We start from the raw sequence: 14,850 nt of genomic DNA on the forward strand, positions 1-14,850 counted from the left end.
CTAATTGTTATGTTAAAAGTCTGGCTATATATCTTGGTCTGAGAAAGTAGCAAGACAAATAAATATCTATAAAAATATAAGGCAAAATAATGCATTTGATAAATTATATATTAAGGACTTACTTTTTAACACTTGACGTTAAACATGGTCTTAATTTTAGCCAAAGAAAAAAGTCTATAAATAGAACAACATTGTTTAAAAAAAAATTGGCAACACTGTAGTAAAACGAGAGTCGAATTTTTTGATTTCAAGTTCATTAAGTTTGAAACCGGGTCGAAGTAGTTTATGTTGTTTTCGCTGTTTAAGTATATTTAAAAATTGCAACAAATTCAAGATTTAAATATTTTATATTTTTAAGATAGTTGCTAGTTTTTGTAAATGTTTCGTTTTAACATATTTTACCGATATTTGTTTAATCTGCAATGTGTAATGCACTTTGCAAAACGTATTGAATCGCTAAATTTAATAATCGCATTTATAAATTAATGAAAATAAAAAAATCTTCGCAGAAAAAGTGGTAAATTATCAGCTGACATAGCATCGTCTGTGTTTTTTAATATATTTTGTAATTTTTTTAGATGTAAATAAGTTATACAGCTATATTATAGTTAAATTGAGAATTTCATCTTATGAAATATTTGTTGTAACATTTCAAAACACTGAAACAAAAATGGCAACGACAACTTCTAATGGGTAAGATAACTATTTCGTTAGCATTTTTACTTGGTAATGTTCCTATAGTCTGCAGCACAGACGGTCCACGGTTTGATTCCCACTGTTACCATTTTTAAAGTATATATATTTTTTTTAAGAAAAATATTTTAAATTTTTAAACTCAAGAACCATTTGGGTTTACTGCAGAACTAAAAATTTTATTTGATAGAAAATTTCTAAATAAATTCGAGCCAATTTAAATAATTAATTGGTACTTTCTGTCTCATATATCTGGCAAAACCCACAAGTCTTGCAGTTACGCCAATTGGCCATTTCCAATTATACAATGCAACTTGAAACCTGACCTGGGTCACATATGTTACGCTATGTGCTAAGGCTGTCAGTTCTTTTTTTAAAAAAGGCCAAATGTTAAAAATTTAGAAGTAATGGGTCTGTTCATGATGGTGATGTATCTGATGATTCCAGTTCAACGATGAGCAGTGATTTAGATCATGATATAACATTCGATGTTCTCCTTCCAGACAACACTATTCAAAAAACTACGATTTTAGCAAGGTTTCCATTTATTTTTTATGTAAAAATTTAAATTTACAACAGTATTTAAAAATAATATTTACCAAATTTTTTTTACAGTTAAAAAAACTTTGGATTAAAAAAAATGTTTTTTAAATATTTAAATTTATGTTTTTTTTAACTTAAACCTATTTTTGTAGCACTCCACTTAGTGATATTCGGACTCAACTTCTCTCTAAGTTCAAATTCTCACCGAGTGCCTATAATGTCGATTTTATCAGCACCAAACAATCGAATAACATGAAAAGAAAAGCATCGCTGGCCATTGGTAAAATGGATTGTACGATGATCACAATAAAGTCAAACAAAGTTGAAAAAGAACCAACATCGCCAAAAATGCCGTATTCAAAAGAGGTAAAGTTTAATATTATTTGCATAATTTATAGGCGTTACTTTGTAGTTTACGGTTCTTTAAAAAAAAACTTAGGACTTAAAATGTTTAAGAGATACAAGGACCAACAAAAAAGGCAATATGCATTAATTAAGGCTAATATAAAATATTATTGTCTCATTATTAAATATAGAGTTATTATGTAAATATAATAAAAAATTTTGGATGTTCGTAAAAATTGTTTTTTTAGGGTATATTTTACAAGTTATCCAATTTTCTAAATAACTGTTGTTAATAAGTTCTAATTTCTTACATAGTTCACTAGTTTTGCAAAGTTCTTATCAATAATTTATCCACACTTAAAAAGCTTAAAAATTAATTTTGTATATCGTGTTTAAGTAATTAGTTTTTTTGTTTGTTCTACAAGGTCAAGTGTGTTACTTTAATACCCATAATTAACCTTGCCATATACTGTAATTATCTTAACCTAGAATGTTAATTTTATATACTAATAAATAATTTGTCATTGGGATCTTGTAATTAAGATTATAATTCTATGTTTATCATGTTTAATTTGTGCTTTACATAAAACATGTTTTTTTTGTGTAAACACAATTTAAATTCCGACTTTTGGTTATTAGAGGTCATTTATTTGCTTCAACATTAAGTACCAGTGCGTAATAATTTGTTTAATCGCTTATGCTTATTTAACTGACTTGTTAAACCACTTTGCCTACAGGGCTCTATTTTAAATTTAATATTTCTGTTTAATGTTATATACAGCTGCAGGCCAAGTTATTGGTAATAAGTCACCATATGTTCTCATATTTTTGAGATAATTCATACCATAATTTACAGTCTTCAACGTTATTTAAAAAATTTTTTATTATTAATGTTTACACATATTTAAAAAGTTTTATAAATTTAAATTTTTTTTGTTTAAATAGTTTTTTTAATTTGATCATAATTTATATTGTTAAATATTTGCCTTTTTACACTGTTTAGTAAATTATTTATAGTTGATTGTTAGGTGCAAACATAAGTAAAGTAGTTTAACGCACATTTTAATTGATTTTAATTAACCTTATTAAAAAATTTTCCCAATATTTTTAATTTGTATTAACTTTACAACCTAAACAAAGATAGTGTAAATTTGTTTTTATTGGCAAAATTTTAAGTTGCCTTTGTCAGTTTAAGATTTTTTGTTGTTACCATTTTGTCTGATTATTAATTGATTTTGGCCGAAGTTAGTGTTGATACAATCTTACCAGACATACAACATGGCAGCAGTGGGGTTTAAACCTAGGACCTTAAACAGCATTGTTAATTGCACTTATTGCTGGTTTTTACAAAATCATTTTTTAAAGTTTTTGTACGAAACTCAAAATTAAAACTTAAAATTTCACCAGAGCACGGTGAGATTACTCGTGAGAATCGCTCGACAACGACAAAGCATCATCAGAGTAAGTCCGGATGTCCCCTTGAGCTCGATCTTCCAAACAATCTGTGACAAACTTCATTTAAGTGAGGAAGCAAGAGCCGGACTCGAGTTTCGTCACCCCACTCAACATGAGGTGAAACTCCAATCGAAACTCACTTTGAGTCAGTACAACTTGAGGGAATTATATCTTGCTGATAAACACGGTAAATATAATATAAAAATTACTTAATAATATTGAATTTTGTTAAATTAACAAATACAATGGCAAATTTTTTCAAATGTAACCCTTATATTTATTTAGAAACACCTTCCTCTGGACCCCCACCCCCACCTTCAAGAAATAAAACCAAGCGCAAGGCCCCAGGTCCACCTAGACCCCCTAATCCTGTCTTTCCAAAAGATAAAGTCCCAGTTAAGAAAACCGCGGTTACAGGTAAGGCTGAAAAAAAATAATTCATTTAAAATAAAAAAAAAATAATTCATTTTTTTTAATTTAATTCTTATTCTATAGTCTTATAACAAGATTTATTTATTGATTATTAATGGCTTAATTGTTATATTTCTTTTGATTTGTCATTGGAACAACAAAATTTGTTTTGATGTCATAAATTTGCAGCATATTAATATGTCATAATCAATATTAATGTAAAATCTTAACATTTAATTGTTTAAATTTTTTTTAAAGTGATTTATAATAAGTGTTAAGGCTGTAATAATTATTAATTTATTATTTTTACAAAAACAATAGGTCATTAGTTGTGTAGATGTAGCCAATAATGTTATTACATATTTTTTAATTAATTAATTAAATAACAATAAATATTATAATAGTTAAGGTTTTTTAAGCCATTTTTTTATCACTTATATAATGATAATTTTAATTTTAAAACGCTTTGCATATTTATATAGATAATTAAAACTTACAAGTTAAAACGTTAGGCATTAGCATATTGGCAAATAAAATATTTTAAAAGTATTACAATGCACTATATTAAAATACTTAAACTGTTTGCTCACGATGAAATAAAGTGTTTATTTACTGACTTGAAATGTTTGTCATAGCAATAATCTGATAACGAAATGAACCCTAGTTCAAAACTTGGGTATCAAGCTTAATCATGTGGTTTTTTAATTAAAAGTTAACTTATTAATTTTAATTAAATTTTTGTGTGATCTTATAGACTTAGTCTAATGTTAAATTAAATTTGTTATTATATTTTAATTCTTTAAATAGGCCTGTTTGATCTTATAATTCTAATATTAATATTTAGTTATCTTAAAATGCAAACTCTCCATTTTTTTACATTTATTTTTATTTTCACAAGTTATATTAAAACTGTGTTATTAAGTTTCTTAAAAAAATTACCCAAATTAAATTCCTTTTTATAATCTATTTTTAATGGTAAAAGATATCTGGTTTTGAGTTGACATTTTTATATAACTTTTAACATTTTAATAATTTAATGTTTAAGTTGAGGAGGCCCACTCACACAAGAAAAGAGCGGCTCCCTTACCTCCTTCAGCCAAACCTCGAACCATTAAAAATACCCAAGTTGACAAGACAGAAGAGGTTAATGTGTTTTTAATTTAAAACTTGTTAAAATTTGCATTTTGTATGTGTTTTGAATTTCAGTATTAAAAAATGATAATGTCTGTATATATATTTTTTTTAATTGTAACACAATTATTATACATATTTATAAATACTATGTGTACTTTTGACACTATTTTTTTCATTGTTTTCAATTTTTTTAACTTTAATTTTTTATAAATTTGTGATTTACAGAAAGCTGAACCTGTGAAAAAAGAAAGTGAACTTAAAGTAGATAATAAAAAAAGTAAGAGTCCTTATTTATATAACCTGAACTGCCTCTAGTGTTATATATATACTGCTAGAATATTTGTTCAAGATTTTATTACTAAACAACAAAAAAGTTTAAAATATTGTGATTTATAATTTACATTAAGAAGCTATACTAAAATTAATGTTTTCAAATAAAAATAACAATAAAATACTTTTTTGAGTAAATTTTATAAAAATAGTTGAAACAAATATTTATCATTTTTATGTTATTTGTCATTCATTTCAATTTTATATTTATTTAAAAAATTTCAAAAAAAGATAAATATATTTTTGTAATTTATTTTTTTTTGTAGGTAAGATTGTTGTTGAGGACACAGATACTAAAGAAGCTACTGACGAATTAGACCGTGTTTTACTAGATGAATTTATCTTACCATCTAATGGTTAGTGATTGTATATTTTATTGCTTTAAATAATTTATGGTTAAAATTGCATAAACTTTAAAAATAAGTTTTTGTAAATTGCTTAGTAATAGTGCATAAATTCTGTTGTATATTTTAAAAATTAGGGCTATTTTAACAGTGTAAGTGCATTTTTTTAACTAATACTATTTTATTTATTGCATTTTAATATTATTTGTTTAATATACTTAAAAAAATAAATTAATTTTTTTTTTTAGAAAATTCTAATGAAAATAGTGATGTTAGTGATGAAGAAATAACAGAGGAAAATGTTCCAACTAAACCAACAAGAAAACCAGTTAGTTTTTAATATTAAATTCAACTAAAATAAATTAAAATAGCACAAATTTAAATATTTATTCAAATTATTTTCTTTTTTGTAGAAACCAGAACAGAAATCTGACAATTTGACAGAAACAGAAACTGCACCCACCGTTAAAAATGTCAAACTGTCAAATAAAAAGGAAGCATCGAAAATATCACAGAATAACGACACTAAAAATGACGACAATTCTCATTTAACTGATGATGACACTCATAAAAATGGTGAAAAAATCAAAAATGATGAAAAAATTGAAACTAAAATCCAAGAAAAGGACAGTGATCAAAAGGTCACGACCCCGGATGACATCACATTGGATGTGGAAGACACGGAATCAATCCCGGAAGACGACATCATCGATTTAGTTAACAATCCGACCCCATCACCGATATATCTTACAAACAATGAAAAAAATGTCGGTAAAAAAGAGGAAATCACGTCAGAAGTGAAAAATAATGACAGAAATTCAAAAGAAAATTTAAATGTAGTTAAAGTGAAAAAGGAAGTAAATAAAGTCACTGACAAAATAGTAGTAAAGGATGACAAGGTAATCAAATATGTTTTTTTTTGGAATACATTTTGAAATTTTTTTTGCAATTTTTGTAAGTGGTTTAGTATTTAAGTTTATAGTAGAGTTGTTTATGTCTAAACCTTGTTTAATTCTCATAATAAAGAAATTATGCCTAAAAAAATTTTTTTTTTATTATTTGCCTTATAGGAACATGATGTTGTACAAAAAATTAACAAAAAGAAAGAAGAATTTAAAAAAGTGGAAGATTTACCCCCACCTCCGGACTCCATGTTGGAGGACTTTCCTCTTCCACCTCCTCCTGCTCCTAGGGAAGCAGCGGGTGAATGCTTTGTTATAAAAGAAGCAGCAACAATAACGCAACCACCGAAAAAAGAAAGTGTTGTTGTTAAACATACAGAAACTAACATCAAAAACGAAAAGGTTAATTACTTAAAAAATGATAAAAAATTGTTTCCAAATAAAATTTGAATAATGTTTTTATGTTTTTTTTATCCAAAAATGAAGTTTTAAATTTTTTTTAATTTTAAGTATATATATATATTAGTTTAGTTTGCTATTTTTTCAAAATCTGCAAAACTTAATTTTAACTTTTCACATTTTTTATTTACTTACCTACACACAAGTTTTATAAAATTACACAATTACACATACTTTGTTTGCTTAGGTGAAGATTTTAAATTAAAAGCTATTCTTGTAATTAGTTTTTACAGTTTTTTTAAAACATTTTTATAAAAATTTAAGGAGAACAAATATTATTTTTTTCAATAATACCACACAATTTAATACTTTTAAATGTTTTACGATAAATTATTTGTTTTTTAGGACCAATCTGACGGTTTCGATTTACATATTGCCGAGAGTTTTAACATTCCAATACAAGCGATTGGTGAACCGAAAACCACTCCTCCATCCATAAAACCTAAACCAAAACCGATCAAAAAAATTGAGCAAGATGAAAATGCTAACCACGTTCAAACAAAACCGGAGGTTGAAAAAATTTTTTTTTATTTTTTTTTTTCATTTGCAAAAGTTAGTTTAAATTAGTTTGGATTACTTTAGTTGCAATAAATTTATTTTTGCTCTAAAAGTGATCAGTTTATTTTTTTTATTACTAGGAAAAAAATCGGCAAAAAATAATTTTGTTTGATTTTGGGCATGAAGCTCATTCTTTTTTTTGTACTAATTGATTATTTTGTTTATTTAGCTAAGTGTTCTGATAAGTAAAAAACACATAAAAGCGATTTTCTTGTTAAAAAATCCATACCTTTTATTAATAAAAATCCATATATTATTTAATTTTTAAATACAAAAAAATTGTTTTCAAAAAATAAAAAATACCCTTTTTTTATTTTTTTAATTCTTTGTGCACAATATTACCTTTATTACCTTGACAATTAGTAAACCTATGTAAATTAATGACCCACGATCCTCCATTCTAAAACACTCAAGTACTCTTAAGTTTAAGCACTTAGAAATTCTTAGCATGACATAGCTGAGAGATTTTTACAATAGGGTGTTGCCTTGAAAAATATGTTTTATGTTTGCATAAGTGGAATATGGAATGTCTGTTGTTTGTTTATTGGATATTAAGTCCTTATTTCTGCAGACTTATTGTCCATTTTTGAATTTTATTGGTAATTAAAATTCAGTATCGTTTTGTATTTTATTTCGTAAGGATTTTAACATTCCTTTTAGCATACGATAAAATTTTAACAATTTTTTTTTGTTTTTAGTTATATTTTTTAAATCAAGTTTTTTTTAATCCAATTTTTTTCACATTATCTATACTTTTTTTCAGCTTTTGTATTTTAAATTATCATTTTTCGGTAATTATGTTTTTGTAAAAATTAAATATTTCTAGTTAATTACTTGCTTTTGCATTTTTTACCACATTTTATTATTACATTAATGTTAAAAAGGAGGTAAAAAATATGGACTTCGTTTTTAAATTCATAAACTTGTTTTTTAAAATAAATTTGGTTTTTGTTTTTAGGAAAAATTATCAGAAATTGACCAAGCTGAACTTGAAATCAAAAAAATTCATCTACAAATTAATCGAATGAAAAATCAGAGACAAAAACAACTGGGAAAGCATGAACCTACATTAAGTAATTTCAAGATGCTAAACTATAAATTTTGTTAAATTTTAGTTACTGGTTTTTTAATAAAAATAGCTATACAATATGTAAATAGTAAACATTATATTTATTTTATAATTTATATGTTAAATTTTCTTAACAATGATTTACTATTAAAAAAAAAACATATTTAATAATTTTTTTGGGGGGCTTTATATTAGTAAACTTTTTTAAATAGTAATATAAATACTTTACTATTAATGTCAGTATTACGCAGCTAACTAATGCTTAGGCACATATGGTCTTGGGTTCGATTCCCACTTTTGCCATTTAAAAAAAGGCAAAAATAAATGGACAGTACTTCTGCTAAATCAAAAATTTAACATTTAATGGGTATATTTAAAGTAATATGTGGTAAATAATATATACGAAACTGTTAAAAACATGGTAGTACTTGGCCATAAAAACAAGATTTATTTATTTTTAAATGGTTCGTGATGTCATCCATATGACATCATTAATAAATCAATATTACAAAAAAAATAGTATTAATTGTTTAAAAGGAATGTGCTATTGACAATACCTCATTGATTTGTTATATATATATACATGAAAATGACCTTACTATTTTTGTTAACTTAATGAGTTTCAGTTTAAGATCAAATAATCAAAATATTAAAATGAAACTAACTTTATTAAAACCATTAAACCGCTTTAATTTTAGACCAATATTTTCACATTTTTGTGTATCGATGTGGTTAAATCATTTTGTTTATTTACTAACAATAAAATTCTTGTGTTTTAGAAAACAGAAATGGACAAGCAGGAGAATTTATTTGTACTCCAGATCAAAGTAAACAGGTAATAAAATAACTTTCAAATAAATGTTAAATAAAACCCTATTTTTGCAACAGGTTTTTATTATACAGTCATTTTTGTTTGTTAATAACATGATTTTTAAATAATTTTTTTTGCCTAGTTTTAAATCTTTTTTTTGTTTTAAACACTTTTCCACATTTTAATTTTTTTATTAACCCCAGTTTATTACACTATAACAGCTGTGGGAATCGAACCTTAGATCTCTGTTTCAGTGAGGGTATATAATGTAGCTAATGTGGCATCCTCCAGATTTTCAATAATAAAAAATAGAATTTAGTAAGGTTCTATCACCCCAGCTTAATAAAACATAACAGCAATGGGGATTGACCCATAGAATTATGGTTCAGAAACGGTATATAATTTAGGTAATGCAACATACTGCAGAAATTTCAATAATAAAAAAATAAAACTCAGGTTTTATATCATAGCTTGATAAAACATAACAGCAGTGGGAATTAAACCTTAAACCTTTATTAGTTTTGGTTATAATTTAGCTAAAGTACCATACTGTAGATATTTCAATAATAAAAAATAGAATTTAGGCTCCATACCCCAGTTTGATAAAACATAACAGCAATGGAAATTATTATACCTTAAACTTCTATTAGGCAGGGTATATTATTTTTCCAATATGGCATATAAAAATATTTCAAAAACAAAAAATTAAAACTTGATTTTTTCTTTACAGCAAAAAGTGTATGAGGAATATGAAGTTGCCCCGATTCAAGGAATAAAACTTTCCAAGCAGGGGGAAATAAAAGGTTTAAATGTTGCCAAGAAGACTAAACAAGAAACTGCAATTCCACAGCAAGGTAATTAACAAAAAAGTTAAATTTATTCAAAAAAATTCAAGCATTAATCTAGCTTAATTGGCTTATATTATAGATTTATCTTAATAATTTTTTTTCCAATATTGATAAATCAATTTCAATTTTTGAGAAAAATCCCTAATTATTACTAATTTTTGTCTAGCCTAATTATTTAGTTGTTAAACATATGTTAACACAGTATCAACAACTTAAAAAACTTCCATAATAACCTAAAAAATAAGTTAAGTTGTAAAAAAAATCTAATATCGTCAGGTTATTCGTCTCCTGACTTTAAAATATTTTTAAATTTTTATTATTTTTTTTAGCTTCGAAACCTAAACAAGCTTTACCAAGTTACTACAAAAAGTTTTTGGGGGTTAATGCATTTAAAGATGGAGTCAAATAAACTTTGGTTTTTCAAAAGTCCTGTAACCAACTTAAAAGTTAAATTTTTGTTTGATTTTTGTGGTTACATTTAAATAAGTTATCAGCAATTTTGTTAATTTTCTTCTGATTTAATATTAAATAAATCAGCCCAATATCAGTAATGCACTTTAATTTTTCTTAATTTTTTTTTTGTTTAAACTGGTACTTATCTATATTATTTTGATTTTTGAAATATATTTAAATATTGTTATCATATTTCTGTAATCTGCCCAAATTTTGTTTGTTGTATTTTTGAGTTTTAAAATTTTTGTGGCAATTTTTTATTTGCAGTATTCGTTAAATTATTGATATTTTGATTTCCATTTCAAAATGAAAATTGTTTATGTTTTTTTGATCATTAAAAACACTTTCTGTATATGTTTATTAATACTTTTTACATTTTGTTAATAATTTTGTCTAATTTTGGGCAAAAAAAACATTTCGTTATGGTACTTTTTTTTTAAAGTTATGTCATAAATTTTTTGGATTTACTTTTTATTTTTTTACTTAGTATTATATTATAGTAGGTACTTAATATTTAACATGTAATCAGTTTTTGTTGCAAAAAAGTGTTTATTTTATATTAAATTTTCTGTTTATAATATTTGGTACTATTAGGTTTTCTATCTGTTAACTAATGTATAATTAAAAAAATTTAAATCATTTTAAAAAATACCATAAAAAAATTGCTTTTTTAATTAAGATATTGAATAATTATACAACTTTATTGGTAATTTTTTTTAAAAGTATGTCTAGTGTATTATAAAATTGATTTAAGTTTTAACAAAAAATTGATTTTATTTTTAAGATAATTTAAAGTGTTTACTGTTCGTACTAAATTAAAATTAAGACTGAAATTTTGCAAAAACTGTATTATTATTACTGTTATGTTGGAATTAAAATTGTGTTTTGCGCTTTATTATTTCAGAGTTTTTCATTTAAAAGTAGCTAATATGTATTACTTAACGTACTATGAACAATTAAATGTACTATTTAACATTGTGAGGTATTAGAAGTGCTACAAAAAATCTGTAATTTTTTTTTTATTGAAAAATATATTTATGTTATATTGTTTCAGTTAAGAAAACTTGAAAAATTTTTTTTTTTAATCAGTAGTTATTGTGTTTTTCGTACTATAGCAGAAATCACTATGAATATTAAACAAATTTCGATGCTGTTTATTAATTACTATTTAACAAAAAAAATTATTGTTGTATATATTTTCTTGCTGTACTAATTCCCCTGAAAAAACGCTGTCAACCTTTTTTGCTCTGTTCTCTCGATTTCGAAAACGCTGTCAGCCTTTTTTTGCTTAGTTCTCTCGATTACGAATCCTCGTTTTGGTGTACTGTGAATCTAATTAAGGTGCCTTCTTTGCCAATATAGCTCACGACATTTTAATTAATAAACTCCAAACTCAATGCTAAATATATTTTTTAGTATGACAACGTTTACATTTTTTATCGGCAATATGCAGTGGTTATACTGGCAGCGTGGTGTAGTGGTCAGAACACTTCCTACACTACATGAAGTCCTGGGTTTGGTCCCCACTGCTCTTATGCTATAGCGCCTTTAGGTAAGGCGCTATAAACAGTATGAACTTCTGCTGAGCCAGCACTTAAACAGCAGTATAATTATTGGGTAATTGTAATCTATAATATCCCAAACTGCCAAAGGCAACTTGGGACTGGGTCGGGGTAACTAATGTTACTCTGTGTTTAGGTCGTCAAGTCGACCTTCCCATATTAAGGACGAATAATTGTGAAATAAAACCAATTTAGAATAAGGCTAGGTTTTTTTTCGGTTTTAACCATTATTCCTCTTGGAGGCTCTCGGGCAAGAAGTTGTGCGTGAGTCTTGTATATACGTTTTTTATGTATGTGTAATATTGTATTTTAAAGTACTGTCAACTCGTAAAATTCTTGTAAAAGAATTTGATACCGCAAGGAAACAATGATTTGACGTTATATCATATTTATTACTGAATAAAAGAACGTTATGACGTTATCTATTAAGCTAAAGGTAGGTAACCTAGTAAAACTGGCCTTCCGTAAACTTGTTAAATTTCCGAAAATTTGCCATATTTTATACTTTAATTAAAACAGTAAACAACCTACTCAAAACATGAACCTTTTTTTAACCCCAAAAAGGTAGTTAACTTACACCAAAAGGTTAAAATATAAGTTAAACTCTTCGATGGTGGCATTATCTTGTAGTGATTTTATGATAGATTCGCGCCTGTTAGCAAACAGAAAATTTTCCGACTCAATTTCGGATGTTGTTGTCTAGGTTTTAATTGCGCCAATTAATTCTGACAGAATAAGTTATAGCTGTTTAAATAATGCGATATTGTCTTTTTATTAGGCCTTAACTTTTTTATGAATATTTGACCATGCCATAAAATAATTAAAATCTTCATGTAAACATTAATACTTTTGGCATGTTTTAAATCATTAAATTGATTTTGTCATTTTTTCCCGTCGCATTGTTGTAATATTAATTGTATATCGTATTTATTATTTACTTTTATCAATGCGCGAAAAACCAAAATAAAAAAAAATAAAAAGTTAACTGTTTACCTGTTTACTATTAGTTGAATTGTCTGAACGAAAAATAATTATTTTTCACGATCCTATGAAGAAAATTTTAATAGTTAAAAATTTGGTGAGGGATCAACTTAACCTGACAACAATTTGACCCAATGGTTTAAAGCCTCATACATATTTTACTAAAATAAACAAACAAAAAAGTGTTAGAGTTGGTATCCCCGTAACAAAAAAGTGTTAGAGTTGTTAAACAGGTTTGAAATGACATTAAAAAATGATTTGAAAATAACTGATTTTAGAATTAAGAAAAAAAATAATAATTCAACATTACATCATAGGTTGTCGTTTTCTATATCCTACTTAATTGTTTAATTTTTGCCTCAAAATGCGTCAACTGTAATTATTATGGATTAAGCTATTACAATAGGCAGGGCGTTAAGTGCTTCATTGTTCAACTTAATAATAAGTTAACCTTGAATATTCTATATAAAGAGTATGACATTGCTTATTTGGGAGCCGGTCGTGATTCAGCTAATTTTACTTAATATGGAAGTTAAAGGATTTAGTTTATGGAAAATCAATAAAAATATGATTGGCAATTTTACCTTTAAAAGATTACTACATGTAACTCTATTAAAAGATACCAAATTTCGGCCCTTTTTTGCATGTAATTTATAGTTGTTTTGTAATTTATCATTTTATAGATATTATATATTTATATAATGCACCTGTTAGCTTATTATAAAAAAAAACAATTTAAATAAAAAATAGACTTCTACGAACTGAAATTAAAATTGAACTAAAAACGGAACGAAAAGCATTAGCTACATCACGAAACAATCAATCATATTTAGACCCACGGTAAATAAAAGGAAACAAAAAATATCACGCTATATGTACCTACAATTGACGTTCTACCTTATCACTTAAACCCTATATTTGATCTTTTTGACGTTGGAAATTGGCCCTTTGTAAGCAATTTCTAATGTAAACTATGTTTCTAAAAATAGCTGGGTATCGTCGTGGTGGCCAGCGTTGAAAAATCTTGCCCTAAATTTTGATTTGTTTTGATTTGTAGCGTCGCAAATGAGGAAAGCTAACGGAAATAGATATAAGCGTTGTTGTTGGACTAAGTTTATAAATACCAAAACAATAAACGCTGTTTAAATAAAAACAGTCTTGAAAATGTGTTTCTATAAAGCCACGCGTGTTTAAAAATTAAGGAATTAGGCCTTAACCGGCTCTTGGTTATGCGGTGAATCAATAACATCTGCAAAACAAAAAATTACCGAAATTTGTCTAAAAAAAAGTTGCACCTCGGCCCAAAATAGACACATTTTCAACAAAGTTTTGTCATATTTTTATTTGTCGATACGATCTCGGTTTGCTACCAAAATAGAACACGGAATGTAAGAAAAATAGTTGAGGTTAGACCGTTCTTCTTTATTAACGAAGACTTGGATTTTACAGCAGCCCGTCGCCAAAGGCACCATTTTAGCGAGCGCCTTGCATTGTCCGCCAATAATCCGTACCCTAATATTGACCCTACTTCTTGTTTTTAACCTCTATCCGTTACGCTTTGTGCTTCTATACGCCCCATAAAATACAACAAACAATTACCGTTTCGCCGTGACCACTAATGTAAATAAGCGTTTTCGGGATAGGCGCTGTCCCAACGACTGTCTTTTCATTACAAAAATATGGTTTGCAGGTCATTAGGAACTTGACGTCATAAAGCGTAAGTATTGGCTAAATTTAGGCTTCGCAGCTAACCACCGATTTTTGGATCATTTTGCCATGATAAATGATAATCTGACAGTTCAACGTGAATATGTATACAGGGTTTACCACGGCCAAGGCGTTATTTAGATTGTTTTACAAATGTATAAACTTTACGTGCGCAATATTCGTAGTAAACGATTTATTTCAAGTCCTATCGTGCGGCTTTCGCTTCGGCCAATTGGCGAGACGAC

The 14,850-nt window shown here is 26.5% G+C and overlaps 1 protein-coding gene across 1 annotated transcript; it reads left to right on the top strand.

Moving 5' to 3' along the window:
• The first annotated feature begins 569 nt into the window (after positions 1-569).
• On the top strand, positions 570-10,641 carry LOC145742884 (uncharacterized). Its single transcript, XM_082560716.1, has 16 exons — positions 570-693; positions 1,096-1,230; positions 1,389-1,602; positions 2,989-3,223; positions 3,322-3,453; positions 4,493-4,590; positions 4,807-4,858; positions 5,178-5,267; positions 5,504-5,583; positions 5,669-6,154; positions 6,326-6,559; positions 6,962-7,126; positions 8,133-8,247; positions 9,023-9,078; positions 9,785-9,908; positions 10,232-10,641. Exons 1-16 carry the CDS (start codon positions 671-673, stop codon positions 10,309-10,311), a joined length of 2,319 nt encoding a protein of 772 aa, XP_082416842.1. The 5' UTR covers positions 570-670; the 3' UTR covers positions 10,312-10,641.
• The last annotated feature ends 4,209 nt before the right edge of the window (positions 10,642-14,850 follow it).

This window comes from Corella eumyota, chromosome 2, assembly GCF_963082875.1.
Source record: "Corella eumyota chromosome 2, kaCorEumy4.1, whole genome shotgun sequence".
Lineage (NCBI taxonomy): Eukaryota > Metazoa > Chordata > Ascidiacea > Phlebobranchia > Corellidae > Corella > Corella eumyota.

Bases quoted from the DNA above. Each gene is read 5' to 3' on its own strand.
- LOC145742884 (XM_082560716.1), top strand. From the start codon at position 671: ATGGCAACGACAACTTCTAATGG. The intron at 3,454-4,492 runs GTAAGGCTGAAA...TTAATGTTTAAG, and splicing joins TAAGAAAACCGCGGTTACAG to TTGAGGAGGCCCACTCACAC. The intron at 4,591-4,806 runs GTTAATGTGTTT...TGTGATTTACAG, and splicing joins AAGTTGACAAGACAGAAGAG to AAAGCTGAACCTGTGAAAAA.